Source organism: Lathyrus oleraceus, chromosome 6 (assembly GCF_024323335.1).
Source record: "Lathyrus oleraceus cultivar Zhongwan6 chromosome 6, CAAS_Psat_ZW6_1.0, whole genome shotgun sequence".
Classification (NCBI taxonomy): domain Eukaryota; kingdom Viridiplantae; phylum Streptophyta; class Magnoliopsida; order Fabales; family Fabaceae; genus Lathyrus; species Lathyrus oleraceus.
In genome coordinates, this window is record NC_066584.1 from 15,027,359 (window position 1) to 15,044,592 (window position 17,234).

Sequence of the window (17,234 nt, forward strand, 5' to 3'; positions counted from 1 at the left end):
ATAAATACAAAGTTAATTACTAAAAATTTAAATTACATGACTTAGAACTACCTTAAAGTAATGCTTTACGCGTTCCGAGTGACTTGAAATCGTCAATAATTGACTATGAACTAATGCTTGCACTAATCTCCCTTTCAATATATACTGTCATGCTATCTCCAAGAAACCCATCATCCATCTTGTTTATCAACTTAGTCTTAATAATTTTCATTGCTGAAAAAGACCTCTCAGTTGTGGCCGTAGAAACGGGAAGAGTCATGATAAGACGAAGTAGTCTATCAATCAAGAAGTAAGTTTCAGTCTGTCCAGATGCAACCAAACATGAACATAGTTCTTGAATAGTTGATAAATTATTCAAGTTTGATGTTTGACGAGCAACAAATAGAAAATGTTGGAGTTGAAATTGCAAATTATTCTTCTCTTAATCACTAAAATTCATAGGATAATATTTTTCAACTAAAGAACATATAGTATCAATGCTAAAAGCTTTATATTCATCCTTAGGAGATAAAGAACAAGAGAGAGTTAACAAATCCATTGCTTGCTCACTGAATCGGCTATTCAACTCTTGTAACTGTTTGTCAATGGTAGTGAAAAAGATTTCAACTTTAAAGTAATGCTGAATTGTGACTTGATTCTCTTCAAGACGGGAGCGTCCAAATCTTGTTGTTGAATGAACATCATTAATATCAGGAATCTCAATAACATGCTTTTCACAAAAGGATACCACTTTAGTAAATAATATATCCCAACCATTTTCTCTCAAACCTTGAATAAGATGTTTTGTTGATAGAACCAAGTTCATAACATTAACTACATCTTGATTTTTTTTAAGGCTTAACAAAGAATATCTGTTATTCCCATGATTTCTTTCATCAAGTGCAAAATAAATATAAAATCAAATGCCTTCAAGTAATTATAACAACTATCTGCATCCCCACGTGTAGCATAACTCCCTCTATCTTTTGCAAAAAAAATTAAAACTAAACAAGTTGCTTCATACATGTTTATCAAGTTAGAAATTGAATCGTAATGTGATCCCCAACGAGTATCTCCAGCTCGTTTCAATGTACCAACTTGATTTGCATCTTTACCAGTTACAAATTCATCAATCTCTAACAAATAAGAAATTTCTTCTAATTGGGCAACTTGTAACTCATCATGACGCTTTGTAGAAGAACAAACAACATTCACAATAAAGATCAGCTTCTCAAAAAATTTACGAATAGGTTTGACTTCTCTTGATGATGTAACTAATGCAAGTTGCAATCGATGAGCAAAACAATGAACATAGTATGCATAAGGATAATCCTTCATAAAGAGGGCTTGTAAACCATTCCATTCTCCTCTCATATTTCTAGCACCATCATACCCTTAACCACGAATGTTAGAAACATCAAGGTTATGTCGAGAAAGTATATCACATATTGCTTCCTTAAGAGTTAAAGATGTGGTGTCTTTAACATGTGTCACATCAAAAAATCTCTCTTGTATTAAACTAACTTTATCAACAAATCTTAATACAAGAGCCATTTGTTCCTTTTTTGACTCATCACGAGCTTCATCAACAACGATATAAAATTTGGAATCACCAATTTCCTCACGAATACTCTTTTTCACCCTACTAGAAAGAATTTGCAAGAGCTCTTTTTGAATTTGATGTGAAGTATACTTGCAATTTTATGGAGAATTTTCCAACACAACTTTTGCAATTTCACCATTGTAGGATGCTAAAAGTTTCAATAACTCAAGAAAGTTACCTTGATTTCTTGATTTGCTACTTTCGTCATGACCCCTAAAAGCAAAAGCTTGTAGTGTTAACCAACGAACAGTGTCAATTGAAGTCTTGAGTCGTAACCGATTATTCATTCTTTGACTTGAACTTTACATTTGAATAACATTTATAATATGACCATCTTGATTCAACAAGTCTTGACAAGCTTTCATTGCATTGTTGTGTGGTGAGCAAGGATCCTTCTCTATGTGTTTAAGAAAGGAACAATGTTTTCCATTCCTAACTTTCTTCCAATTTCTAAAACCCATAGAAATAAAGACAAGTGATCCGGGGCGTCCACTTAGTTTTTTGCTAAAAAGGTAACATGGTAAACAATATATATATATATATATATATATATATATATATATATATATATATATATATATATATATATATATATATATATATACATTTACAAATATATATTTTTCTTTCAAATAAATAATATATTTTTTATGTGATTAATTCATATCATTGTTTCAATTATAATTCATAATAAATTATTGTAAAATAAATTTAATAATTATATTATGTCAAACTAAATTCTTATCATATTTAAAATTTAATAAAATATAAATAAACTATTTGCACCCGCACAGATCTTCATCTAGTTTATTTATTATTTCAGATACAAATATAGGTGATTTTTTTTGTAAGATGAATTAAACTCTCTATATGTTGAAATATTTGAATTTAAAAGAAAATGGGACAATTGTTTAATTTTAGTTATTTAACTTTGTCTTAGTTCTTAATGTATTTTAAAATATTTATAATAAGCAATTTGATTTTAATATTACTAATATTCATCAATTAAATTTAAAAGTAAAATTATAATGACATGTGTTGTAATTTTAGGTAAAAACTTAACTGTAGCTAAAAGTTATTGTGACATTCAATTTGGTGTCACGTCACACCCCTTATAATTGACATCAAATGTGGGTGCCACTCAAAATCTAATAGACATCTACCTATAGATTACTAACTTTTAGTGACATATTTTGAATGTCACAAGAACTCAATTTTCTTGTAATTTTTTATTACTTCTTTGCAACAAAATTTCAATTTCAGGCAAAGCATAACTCTTTAATTAATTTGGAGTTAAAATCAAAGCAACAAAATTTAGAAAAATTTATTGTAGTTGCATGTTCGTAATACATTAAGGGGAAACACTTTAATACAATTATTTTGTTGGTTGTCTTATCGCTTTCACCTTTGATTTAATTTTGATTATTGAGTCTCTTTTATGATTGTACGTCTCTCTGAATCAAGTTTTGAAATGATTCATTTTTAGCATGCGTAAACCATTGGTTAGGTTTGAACTTCATCATAATACTCTTAATAAATTACATGAATCACTTGATACCACCGACCATGCCACTAAACATAAATAGAGAAACAAAGATTATTGCTATGATTCAAAAAGTTGTTGACAGATATAAATAAGAACTGATTTTTCATCCTTCAAAGGGTGAAAAGCAAAGTTGTCATTACAAAAAAAAAAGGAAAATTGTGGCGGCTTAAGAAGTTCTATTTTGGCGGTTTCAACCGCCACAAAGAGAAAACAATGGCGGTTTTACAATAATCGCCACACAAACCGTCGTAATATACTTGGTATAATATTGTAAATTATAATTGAAACAATGATATGAATTAATCATATATAAAAGTATATTTTTTATTTTATAGACAAATACATGTTTACATATACATACATACATATATATATATATATATATATATATATATATATATATATATATATATATATATATATGTATATATGTATATATATATATATATATATATATATATATATGTATGTATACATATATATATATATATATATATATATATATATATATATATGTATACATATATATATATATATATATATATATATATATATATATATATATATATATATATATATAGATATATATGTATACATATATATACACATATATATATATATATAATCATTTTGTGGATTAAAGACGAGTAAATTCTAAAATTGAAATATCGTATAAATAATCATCATGATAGACATTAATAAAGTATTGGAGTGTATTTAATAAATAATCATCATTAATACTGTATTTAATAAAAGAATATCTTGAGGCACTTTAATAAAGTATTGGAATGTTTAAAACAGTTGTGTAAAATAATGCAGTAAATGAGTAAATATTATGCACATGCTATGCTCAAGGAGAATCAAAGTTTGGATAGTAATTAATGGCATCTTCCTGCATGGACGGCATTTGCACAAAAAGTTTGTAAGTTTAGACAAAAACCGAAACCACACACAAACTTTGCAAAGAATGAGGAGATAATGCAATTGTTTTGCATGGATGACACGTGCATAAAGTTTGTTACCACTTGGAGGAATGAATATGATCAATAAGACAAGTTTTGCATGCAATTATATTGTATGTATTTACCTATAAATAATGAGAAAGTTGTAACACTTTCATACACACTCACTAAAGTCTTGACAGTTACCACTTGTTTGTATTAACTAGCTAAATGGAGTTTTCACATATCACGGTTTTGGCTCTCTTTTGTGTAAGTTATCTATTTTCTACTCTATTTTATATTTGGTTTTGGGTTGAAATTGTCATGGACTAGTTTATAAGAAGGAATGAGGAAAAAACTGTTTAATCATTTTGAATTCAACACTAATATATAAAATGTGAATTATTTTTTTTACAGTTGGCTTTTGTGAGAACCGGTGCCATACCATACGGAGAAGATTATTGGAAATATGTGTGGCCAAACACTCCTCTCCCTGAGGCTTTTTCAGATCTTTTTCTTCCTTGTTAGTAACATGAATTATATAACTAAATGTTGTCTCATAATAAGACTATTTATCATGGTTTTTGAAGTAATTATAATATGTTGTTTCATGTGGCAGATGGAAAAACTAATAGCCTACCCATTAGAGTCGAAGAATTAAACCAATACTCGACACTTTTTTTTCCACATGATCTTTATCCTGGAAAGAAAATAGTATTGGGTAACACTCAGTCTGTTGCAAAGATGGTGCGGCCATTCACAAAACCAAGACAAGGTGTGACTGATTCCATATGGCTGGAGAATAAAGAAAGACAAAGTCTGGATGACTTTTGTAATAGTCCAACTGCTATAGGAGAACACAAACATTGTGTATCATCTTTAGAATCTATGATTGATCATGTCATTTCACATTTTAGAACATCAAAGATTAAGGCTATTTCAAGTACCTTCGACAAAAATGAAAACCAATATGTTGTGGAGGAAGTAAAAAAAGTTGGTGAAAATGCAGTGATGTGTCATCGATTGAATTTTAAAAAAGTTGTATTCAATTGCCACCAAGTGCGTGAAACAACCGCTTACGTGGTCTCGTTGGCAGCACCTGATGGAAGCAAAGCAAAGGCTTTAACCGTTTGTCATCATGATACAAGAGGTATGAATCCTGAGTTGCTTTACGAAGCTCTCAAAGTCAGTCCTGGAACTGTTTCTGTTTGCCATTTCATTGGCAATAAGGCTGCTGCTTGGGTGCCTAATTATTCTGTTGACCGTCCTTGTGTCATCTAGATGCTAACTTCATGTTCAAACTGGATTTGTGTTCAAATAATAAATGTATGTAAGGACAAGTATCATATTTTATGTATCCTAAATAAAACAAGTTAGAACTATGGTTGCAACTTTGTATGTTTCAATAAAATCATTCATGTATGTCTCAATTGCATCATGAAAAATAATTGTATGTTTTATATTCTACATTATATTATTTATAGTCTTTTTACATTTGTTTTCCACCTCTTTTTCCAACAACCTTGAAAAAGACTAATTTGGTATTGATTATCACATCGTTCATGTATGTTTCAATAGTGATTTGAACTCCACGGATTCAAATTATGTGATATTTAAAGATAAAAAAAATATGGGAGTTTTTAACCCAAGATATTGAAGGAAGGATTTAGAGAACCGCAAGAAAGTGCAAACTGACATGTGGAACACCATATAATATAACTCGTCAAAAATGCCTATAATATCTTTTGTGAGAATTGGACCGACAATAACCTTATTACCAAGTGTGTAGCTGTAGAAGAGAAACTCAATAAGAAAATAAGTGATTTAGGCCTCTTGATTGTTCATGCTAAACCCCATTCTGATAAGAATTCTTGTAAAAAAAATACTCATAATGCTTCTTATATACATCCTAAGTTTAGGAAAACACTCAATGCTCAACACTATGACATTGGAGGTCCTAACCCGGTTGCTTTCAAGAAATCATTTTGATGCTTTTGGTGTAAAGAAAAATGGCATAAGAAAACTGATTGTCATACTTTTAAAGCTTGCTTAGACAACAAGAACAAATCTGGAGGTAATCATTTAGCTTTTGTCTATTTTAAGTCTAACTTAATTGATGTTCCCACTAATTCTTGGTGGTTTGATAGACATAATTGAATTTAGTCGATATAATAAATCGAATTAATTAAATGAGATTCATAGACATAATTGAAAAGGAATCGTAATTGAATTGGAAATTATAATAACCTCAAAGTTTTGATGGAATCTAAAATCAAAAGATCAACCTTTGGTTGTTTAGCTCTCCATAGAATTCGTATCAGCCTATTCTAATTTCGTGTAAATTGAACATCTAACAGTAGTACTGTGTGTTTGCTTAAATAATACCAACAAAAAAAATCAGACTCTAAGAGCACCGGGCCAGATAAACATAAATTTTATCCAAAAACTAATTATTTTATTAAGTTTGTTACAAAAACTAATAATTTGACTCATCTGCACTCCAAATTGGATTTTGACTTCAACATCAAGCTTATAGCTTTTTCTCTTATCAATGTAAAAGATAGTGCATCAAAATGCACTGATCAAATTCTCCCACACTTGAACTTTTGCACTCCGAGAAAAACTCTAACTTCAAAATTCAAAATAAAAAATAAGAAAAAAAACATAGCATGCAATTTCAACAACTTTCAGAATCACATAGGGATAAGCAAAATTCTCATTATAAGCTTCATGGAATATGGTGTTAATGAGTAACTTCATGTAACAATCAAACCAAATAAAAGGACAATTTACCAAAGAATACATCATAAGTAGCAAGATCCTCACAAGATAAAATTCTCTCAACTCTCAAGTGTTTAGGTTATCTATTTACACTCAAAGCATATCATGAAAGCTAGCACTACCATTAGCTTGACCAGACTCTAAAATTCACATTTGAAATACATGCAAACAAAGACCAAAATGACTTTATTCGGATTGTAACATGGCAATGTAAGGATGAGAAAAATCATAAGGGGTACTAAGCTAATATTTAAAAGGATTAAAGAGAATAGAAAGGGACTCTGGGAGTCGAACTAAACAGTATTTGATTCACTTTCCCTCAAATTCTTTATAACCATTTTCTCTTCTCTTTTCTTTTTATTTTTTATTTCTTTTCATTTTTTTTCATAAGGAATACGATAGGAACATGACTTTTCTTCCATTTTTTTCTTCATTTTTTTTCTTTCTTTTTTTTGCAAAGTTTTAAAATATATCACAAATATAATAATTCAACACACAAACTCCAAACAAGAATCATTCATCCCCTCAAATAGGGTATAACATTTTTTTCCCTTTTAGACTTGTATTGAGTTATAAACAAAAAATGAAATAAATAGGCTCAAAGGAGCTTCAAACCAAGGATGATAATTCCAAGGTTGACTTATTTGACTAAGTGGCTAAAAATAAAACGAAAATAAGATGCCTTTATCATACCAGTGTGCACATGCAAACAAAAAGTTTCAACAAGAATCGGGTCAAGTTCTAGAGTAACTAATAAACATGAGTGAAATCACACAAGAAAGAAAAATAAATGAAAATTTATATTTCATCTATTATAAGGCTCAAATTCTCACCAAGGGTAATGATCTACCACAAATTATGCATACTTTAGAATCAATTCCACTTTATAATACTAGGAATGCAAAGAAAGTCATCCACATCACAACACAAATATTTAGTCAAGAGAACAAAGAAATTACTTACACAACACTTGCAATCCCAAAAATCAACGAAAAATCATGCATTTTTTAATTAATTCTTTTTTTAAGAGAAAATAAGAAACTAATACAAATAAAGTAAATGGAGCTTTAAAAAGCTAGAAATTAAGCACTCAAAGGTACATAGTTGATGATGAGAATCACAACAAAAAAGAAAGCCAACCAAACAACATTAGCATGAGGAGAAAGCAAGTGTACTATTTTTCTCACTGTAGTAATAAAAGGGAAATTCCCCGTTTGTCGATCTCAAGGACTGCTTGACGATACAGAGTTGATAGATTGTTTCAATTAGACAAAAGCCTTTGGTTTTTGTGTTGTGGGTAATTATACTACCAATTGCAAATAAATAAAACAAGTAAAAAGGTTGAACGAGATACAAATGAGAGAAGATTGCTAGGGTTCGGTGAATGAAACTTCCTGTAACAGATATAATTTATGAAGGCTTAGACAATATTCCTGTCAAATTAATTCCGGTCCTCAAGGGTATCTATTCCTAAGTCCTTAGTGAAAAGACCTTTGATTATGTAACCTAATTACTATGTCCATAGATAATTAAATTCATACTCAAGAATTCAAATATCAAGAATTACCGGTTAGATAGAAAATCCCTAGTCCTAGGTTATTTTTACTATCCAAAGTTCTTATCCAGATCAATGAACAATCGCTGTCCAGCTTAAACTATTCATAATAATCATCATTCGTTGGTCCGACGAATAAAGCATAAAGAACGGTAATAAGAACAAATCAATGGAACAGAAGAAATAATCAATGCATTCATAAACATCAAATCTGTCACATTCAGAATCAGGGTCACCCCCCTAGCAATGGGGGGTTTAGCTATTCATAATCGAAATAAAAACAAAGATTAATATTGTTGTCATTACAGAATTTCGTGAGGCATCAATCTTCAATAGTCGGAAAACTCTTGAACATATGAATCCTTTGCTATTCGTCGAGTCTCCAGCTCTCAAAACGCGTCTTTTTTCTCTCCAAAACGTCCAACCCCCGGAAAATCGTGGTCTGGCCTCTTAATAGCTATTCAGTTGGATTTTTCCTGATTTTGTGCTCCATACGCGTATTGCCCAGTTTCAAACGCGTACTGCACGTAACACAGCCTCTGGTACGCGTATTGCCCAGGCTGGTACGCGTATTGCCCAGGCTGGTACGCGTATCACCAGAAGCTTGTCTTTTGGCTGAATTTTCCTTCCCTCTGGTCATTTACGTATGCTACGCGTACTGGGAAGGTCCATACGCGTATCATGTAAGGCCATACGCGTATGGACAGCAGGTTCTCCAAAAAACGATTTTTTCTTTCGTTTTCTTGCTCGGGCTCAATTTCTCATCTGACGTTTGATTCCCTGAGATTCCAAACTAGTTTTTTTACCTGCTAACATACCAAAAAGTGTAAAATATCCTCAAGAAACTCATAAGTAACAACACACTTAATATTATAGAATTGAGCTTATATCTAACTAAAAATGCTTCAGTTTACACAGTTTACCTGACTTATTTACGGTTAAATAGTGGAATGTCTAGCATAAATAGTGACTGATCAATAGATTAAAAAACTTGTTACCAAGAAGAGATCACAACATTTACTCTATTAACAAGTGAGACTAAGTTCTCACACTAGAATTTAACACCTAGCTGAAATAGTTAATAATAATATGAGAAGCAAACAATTGACTAGAGAAGAAATTGAAACTTAAAATTCATACCAAGTGATACCAACATACCAATTTCTTGCCTTATCACTCCAACCTACTTTCTGAAACACACATACACAGGCACACTGCAGAAATAGCAATTGGATTTTATCCACTCTGATCACGATCTGCAACAGTAAATAAGTTAAATGCAAAACACACAAATCTTTAAGACCTTGAAGATACACTCATGAAAAATTTTATAGATTGCGATGTGAAGAAAGTGTTTGGTGATTAATCATCAAAACGCATTTCTAGCTCAAATTAGATCAGGAAAAAAAACCTAAAAATAAGCATGCCATAGAATTTCTAAAGGATTTTGAGGTTTCAATGGATAACTATTTCCTGCAAAAGAAATCGCAGGAAAATTCATATATTATTTTTAAATCAAAAATCGCAGGTAAAGTCTCAAGAATTCCTGCAGAATTTTCTGCTACCTCATATTTCGTAGGAAACAATGTTTAACAATATGAATTCGCAGACAAAACTGTAGGAAAATCCGCAAGTAATCCATGTATTTCTAGTAGTTATATTTCTACCCTCAAAAATTTTAGTTTCCTAGTTGCAGGAAAAATAATAAATTTGGGGTTAGTCTTGGAAGTGAACAAAGTTTAAGTTTGGGATTGGGGTACTAGAGAAATTGATCAAAAATAAAAATAAAAATTGTAAAAAAGTAATAAAGAAGTTATTACAACTTCTTTAAAAAATGAAGAGAGAAAAAGTAAAATAATAAGAATGAAAAAGACCATAGAATGTGAATCTCTAATACCGATATAACAAGCAAAGATTTTTATGAAAGGGAATTTGATAACATAAGAAAAACTAGGTACCTAACTCCAAAGATTTAAGCTTACTCTCATAAATTATCCTACCTTAACATAAAGTCTCATGCAACCTATAAACCCCTCAGAAAGTGTGTGTTTAAACAACTTTGATCGACTTATTTAGAAATATTTCAAATTTAATATAAAATATTTTGTATGTTGATTGAGAAATTCCCCTATCATTATGAGTGAAATTATAGTGAGATGAGAGACAGGTTGAGTACTTGTTTATTTGGAAGTATTTTTCTAAATTTTCTCGATTGAAGCTAGGAGCAGAAGTGATGACCAGGTAATAATAAAAATGTGATGTTCATTAGTTATAGTAGCATTTTGTTTTCTGTTGAAATGTGCAGTAGCAAGCAAGTTACTTGAGGACAAGTATATGGTTGTGATGAAACTCTATCATTACATGTTTTTCAGGAGTATTTGGAGTGATTTTGGTGAAATATCAAGTAAAAAAGAAGCAAAAGTGCCATAGAATAGCCAAGATTGACCAAGTGAAGAGAAATGGAGAAAATAGCAAAAGCTGGGAAAAGGGGGCACAAAAAGACGAAAGCTTCTGGATTTCTTGCACGGCATCTTGGGCATGATGAAGTTGCATCGCGCACGATACTGGGCATCATGGGCATGATGGACTAAAAAATTGGACAAATTTTGACGCATTGTTTCGTTATAAAAAGGCTTTTCTGGTATATAATTAGGGGTTCTACATTTTTTACTAAAAGTGACGGAAAAGTTACTCGGAGGACAATTTTGAGAGCATTGGAAGTCATTTGGGGCCAAAACCTTCAAGGATTTCACATGCTATCTACATCTGATTGCTTGGTATTTTAGTGTATTACTATGAGTAACTAAATTACACTAGATTAGGTTTTGCTTGATGAACTTGTTTTGAACATGTTGGATCATACGTTTAATTTGATGTTATATGGATATCTGAAGTTATATTTTTATTTAATTTCTTTTGTTCGTAATGCTTATTATATGTGGACGCACTAATTTTATTATTTTAGCATCTCCACATATGATTTCATTAGGGTTAATTCTGAGTAGAATTTTAAGCTTATGATCCTGCACACTTGAATATATGTTAGTATACCCAATTATTATTTACGTATTTTCTTATCATCAAAATCTAAGGGATGTGAACAATTTTTGTTCCAACAACCTCCCCCTTTTTGATGATGACAAACAAAGGTATTTAAGAATAATGGTTGGTCAGTTTAACTAACTTGACAATATTAGTGTTTGAGGTTTGTAAGCTCCCCCTGAGTCTAATAGTTCAAAGGTTGGGTTTTGTAAGCACCCCCTAAGTCATATCCAAGTTAATTAAACTTATCTTGATAACATAAGAAAATAATGTTCATATTTAAGCATAAAATGGATTATGATAAGGGTTCAAGTATATTAAAGCATTCAATAATACTTTTATCCTCTTTAAATACTTCAATGATTCTCTCCCCCTTTTGTCATCAACAAAAAGTTAATAAAAACATGTCAGCATAGAGAGAGAGAGAGAGAGAGGGAGAAAAAAAAGATATTGAAGAAAAAATATGAGGAAAATTTTAAATTCTGATAAAAATTAATAAAAACATCTTTTGTACTTCCCAAAAAATGTATTACGTTTTTCAAGAGAACTTTCCAGATTGGTTTAAAAATTTCTTCGCTTCTCGCACGGCATCTTGGGCACGATGGAGTTGCATCGCGCGCGATACTGGGTATCATGGGCATGATGGACTAAAAAATTGGACAAATTTTGACACGTCCTGACGCATTCTTTCGTTATAAAAAGGCTTTTCTGGTACATAATTAGGGGTTCTACATTTTTGACTGAAAGTGAAGAAAAAGTTACCCGGAGGATGATTTCGAGAGCATTAGAAGTCATTTGGGGCCAAAATCTTCAAGGATTTCACAGGCTATCTACATCTGATTGCTTGGTATTTTAGTGTATTACTATGAGTAACTAAATTACACTAGGTTAGGTTTTGCTTGATAAACTTGTTTTGAACCTGTTGGATCATATGTTTAATTTGATGTTATATGGATAACTGAAGTTATATTTTTATTTAATTGCTTTTGTTCGTAATGCTTATTATCTGTGGATGCACTAATTTTATTATTTTAGACGAGTACATATTACTGACCCTAAGCCTATGAGTCTGACATAGGACAGTTAGTCTACTTACGCCGGTTGAATATGGATAGGCGGCCTCTAGTAGTGGCATTTGAGTTAACGTAATGTGACAACTTCTCATTTCACTTGCTCCGGTTGAATAGGGATAGGAGACCTCTAGTAGAAGTTAGTGAGTTGTACACCAAAGGGATTGGTTACAGTGGTCTTGTTAGTTCATCATAAAAATATAACGACTTTATCATCCATATAATGCATTAAACATCAATAAAGGATAAACAAGGAATTCATACAAAACCTAGTCGCTTTCTCGTATTGAATTTAGAAATTTTACTTTTCAAAAATAACTCGCAACCCCCCCCCCCCCCACACACACACACACCCGTCTTTACTTTTAAATTCACACAATCATAACTTTATTAGATAGCAATCCCTATGGATATGATCTTTATTTTTATTACTTTGATATTATCGATCGGTACACCTGTTGAGAAGTCATCAATATTTTTTTATATAAACCTTCTTGTACTCTTTGGGTCATATGATTGTTTGATGTCAATTGAATTGTTTTATGTCATTGTTAATATTTAATTATTCTTGATCTTAATGCATTTTATGTATTGACGAATGCATGAATTAATATTAGATGAGTATGGATATCTGATCATTAGTCTATTGATCCCATCTCTGGCGATTATTCAAATTAATAATTAATTAGTAATAGGTAATTATAAGTTGTAGCTTTTGAATAACGAACTTAGAACACCTAATTTAAATCTGAATTGGCCTAAGGAATTAGGGAATTGTTGTGTATATTAGTGAGTTGTACACCAAGGAATTAGGTGCAATGGTCGTGTTAATTCGTCGTAATACTTAACATATTATAAATTTGATTAATGCATAAGAATGAGTAGGGGAGTCGAAATAAGATCTAATCGCCTTTAGTTATTGAATTTTATTCCAAATATTTTTTCGTTTTATTTGCGAACCAAATAAACCTTGAACCCCCCCCCCCCCCCACACACACACTCGTCCCATTGTTATTTGCTTTATTTGCACATAGTTACTATCTCATCTCAAAAAATACGACCAACGAGCGCGTAGCACGCTCGCAGATGATTGAACAAAGTTGTCACCGAACATTATTTATTCCAAAGAAGGGAATAAAAAATCTCAATAAAAACCTTAAAAGAAAAGAGAAGATGGTCTCACAACAAAATTTGGGTTCAGGAGTCGATTCTGCAAGGGGAAGGTATTAGCACCCCTCACATTTATCGTGCCCAATGGGAACCATTTATTTAGATTTGTGAATAGAATGTTAGTTTTCATTATTTTTTTCTTCGAGTAATAAAAATTCAATAAGGAAAAGAAAAGAGGCCGTAAAAAGGTTTTTTATTAGGGTGCTTGATGAGATTGTTGGTCTCGCTCCTACGTATCCTCGGGTGCAAAGAGAAATTTAAAGCAACGTAGTTCTTCGTAGAAAACTATGTATTGGTTGAGTGATTTTATTGAACGAATGCTTAGATCGCACTCTAGCAGTTAAATGTTATATGTACTCATAATTTAAGACTTAAAGCATTTGTTTGTATCACGGTATAACAGATAAAATAATTTTCTTTTGCAAAGGGTTTTCGATCGTACGAGGGAGAGAAAAATAAGTTTGATGTGTTGAGAATGTTTTTGGGTGATTAACGAATACTCGAACGGTGGGCTAATTACGGCCATCACACAAAAATTAGGGGTTACAAGGAACAAGTACGTCCTACCCAACCTTTTCCAATCGAGTTATTTATGAAATTGGTGCGGTGAGTTAAGTCATGTTTCTTCAACAGAAGACGAGTATTCACGCAGGAAGCTAATTATGGTCATCACACAATTACAAGGGATTACGAGGGATAAGTACGTCCTGAAGGTGAGAAAAATACAAAAGAATGGGAGGTTGTGTATGTTAATTCTTTTTCGCTTCTGAACAACTAACTTCATAATTTTAACAAGTTCAGAATTTGATCTCAGAGTTAAGAGAAGCGGAATGAATAATATTCGGAAGCAATAAACAAAGCAACACACAAAGTTATCTTGGCTTCTCTTCTAAACTGATAGTAGTCCAGTCCCCTTGTCCAACAAAATATTTTCACTATAATCAAACTAATTACACTTTTCTTAAACAAACTAGCAAGAAATTCAACCGCTCAATCACACCAGGAAGAAACTTTCGCTCAAGCAATCCAGGAAGATACTTTTGCTCAAGCACATAAGCAAGCGGCTTCCACTCCTCAAGAAAACTAGCAAGAGACTTCCCTTTCTCAAGCAAAATAGCAAGAGACTTTTTCTACTTTAAACAAATATTTTAGTAGACTATACTACAACTATACTTGATGTACAATCAGAGTTATAAAAGTGATACAACAATCACAAGATACTTAAACACTTAATATCTATAAGATATACGAAGACAAGAAATCTTAAGAGCTTGTGTAGTAAACAGATAAAACTTTAGCTCAAAGTTTGCGCTCAATGTGTTCTATTATATTGTTCGACAGTTTTGTAACCTTCCTTCAAATCTTCAGTTCCCTTTTATAGAGGCGGAAAAAGTGTCGTTGGAAAGTAGTTTTCACAAGTGATATTTGAAAAGCAATAGTTCCAAGAGAGAGACATTGGAAGATGGATCTTGTTAAGATCTTAAACCATTGGGTAATAACATATTTCACTGCTTCTTTTTCATACTAGGTATAGATCAAACATTGACCAGATTGGTCTGCTATGGAGATAGAAAACGGATCAGAAGCTGAGCACCTTTAGCTAAGGTCTTCAGATTCTGAGCTGTTACCAAAAGCAGAGAAACCATGTTGAAATTATGATCCTTTAGAAGCTGAAATAGCACGATCAGAGTCACCATATTTTGATCCTTCAGAATCTGAAACTATTAGCTTTTCAACAAATGATTTCATCAAGGTCAATTCTGAGTAGAAATTTAAGCTTATGATCCTACACATTTGAATATATGTTAGTATACCCAATTATTCTTTACATATTTTTTTATCATCAAAACCCAAGGGATATGAACACTTTTTGTTCCAACAATCTCCCCCTTTTTGATGATGACAAACAAAGGTATTTAAGAATAATGGTTGGTCAGTTTAACTAACTTGACAACATTAGTGTTTGAGGTTTATAAGCTCCCCCTGAGTCTATAGTTCAAAGGTTGAGTTTTGTAAGTTTCCCCTAAGTCATATCCAAGTTAATTAAACTTATCTTGATAGCATAAGAAAATAATGGCATAAGAAAACATTTTGGTGCTTCTGGTGTAAATAAAAATGGCATAAGAAAACTGATTGTCATGCTTTTAAAGCTTGCTTAGACAACAAGAACAAATCTGGAGGTAATCATTTATCTTTTGTCTATTTTAAGTCTAACTTAGTTGATGTTCCCACTAATTATTGGTGGCTTTATAGTGGTTATAGAACCCATATTGTTGTGTCCTTACAGGAGTTCGGAAACCAGCGGAGACCAAATTTGAGAGAAATCAAGCTCCCGGTGGGAAATGATCTCGAAGTCATGGTGGAGCTAGTGGGAGATGTTAGCTTAGTTCTAGGAACTGGTTTTGAAGTTGTTTTGAAAGATACATTTAATCTACCTTCTTTTAGGAGGAATTTGATTTCAGTGTCTTATATGGATAGACTTGGATTTAAGTTTACGTTTTATGTTGGAAAAATAATTTTTATGTTGAATTCTCAAGTTGTTGGTAATGGTATCTTGTTTGATGGTTTATATAAGTTATATTTGGATTGTGATAAAATTTCCTCATCATTGAATGTCGAGAACTCCATTTCTAAAAGGTCTAAAATTAGAGAAAAATCATATTTGTTGTGGCACGGGTGTTTAGGCCATATCTCTAAGGAAAGATTTGAAAGGTTAATTAGAGATGATATTTTAACTTCCTTAATTTTCAATTATTTGGGGACTTGTATTGATTGTATTAAAGAAACATTTATTAAGACCAATAAGATAGGTCGAACTAGAAGTTCAGGCCTTTAGGAAATTATTCATACAAATATTAGCGGGTGATCCGCTGTGGCACACAGATCAAAATAGAGTTAATAAAATGTTGTATACGGAAGCCACACTCGAGTTGTATTGCAAGGAATCCGAGTAAGATTAACCGATATAAAAAATGGGGTTTCAAGGTTTCAAAAATATGAATCATAAATAGATAAATGGCATTTTCGTTTTATTCCAAGGTCAAAGAACTTTCATCTATAGCTAAGAATGTTGAATGGGCAATTGAAAGTGGCATTCTCTTTGTCTTCTGGTGCAATATATATCTCATTTTTTACAACATCCAAAATCAAGGGTTTAAGTCGCCTTTAGGGATGCCTAACTAATTTTTTCCCATCCTTAATAAGCATCTGATGCATACACGTTGATGAGCTAATACCAGGAATGTCAGTCAAGGTTCATCCAGATGCTTTCTTATGTTTTCTAAATACTTGTAACAACTTTTGTTCCTGTTCAGATTCAAATTTAGATAAAATTATTATCAATAGCTTTTCTAGACTCTCTAGAAATGCATATTTTAAATTGCCAGGTAGTGGTTTCAGCTTTAAAGATGGTGATTGTTCAATGGGTGATTTTTTTTGGGGGGGGGGGGGGGTTGGAATGTTGAGAACAATGTAACCTACAGAAACAATACAAAGATGGGGTCACTGTAGAAGAGTTAGTATCACCCTGGAAGGAATCTTTTATCTC

General features: G+C 31.7%; 1 protein-coding gene across 1 annotated transcript; it reads left to right on the forward strand.

Moving 5' to 3' along the window:
- Window positions 1-4,189: 4,189 nt before the first annotated feature.
- On the forward strand, window positions 4,190-5,517 carry LOC127097279 (embryonic abundant protein VF30.1). The gene is made up of 3 exons (XM_051035782.1): window positions 4,190-4,339; window positions 4,487-4,592; window positions 4,689-5,517. Exons 1-3 carry the CDS (start codon window positions 4,301-4,303, stop codon window positions 5,348-5,350), a joined length of 807 nt encoding a protein of 268 aa, XP_050891739.1. The 5' UTR covers window positions 4,190-4,300; the 3' UTR covers window positions 5,351-5,517.
- The last annotated feature ends 11,717 nt before the right edge of the window (window positions 5,518-17,234 follow it).

What these genes read in the sequence shown, in the direction of transcription:
- LOC127097279 (XM_051035782.1), top strand. Translation starts at nt 4,301, where the DNA reads ATGGAGTTTTCACATATCACGGTTTTGGCTCTCTTTTGT. An exon ending in CGGTTTTGGCTCTCTTTTGT is followed by an intron (nt 4,340 to 4,486) that starts GTAAGTTATCTA and finishes TTTTTTTTACAG; the next exon opens with TTGGCTTTTGTGAGAACCGG. An exon ending in TTCAGATCTTTTTCTTCCTT is followed by an intron (nt 4,593 to 4,688) that starts GTTAGTAACATG and finishes TTCATGTGGCAG; the next exon opens with ATGGAAAAACTAATAGCCTA.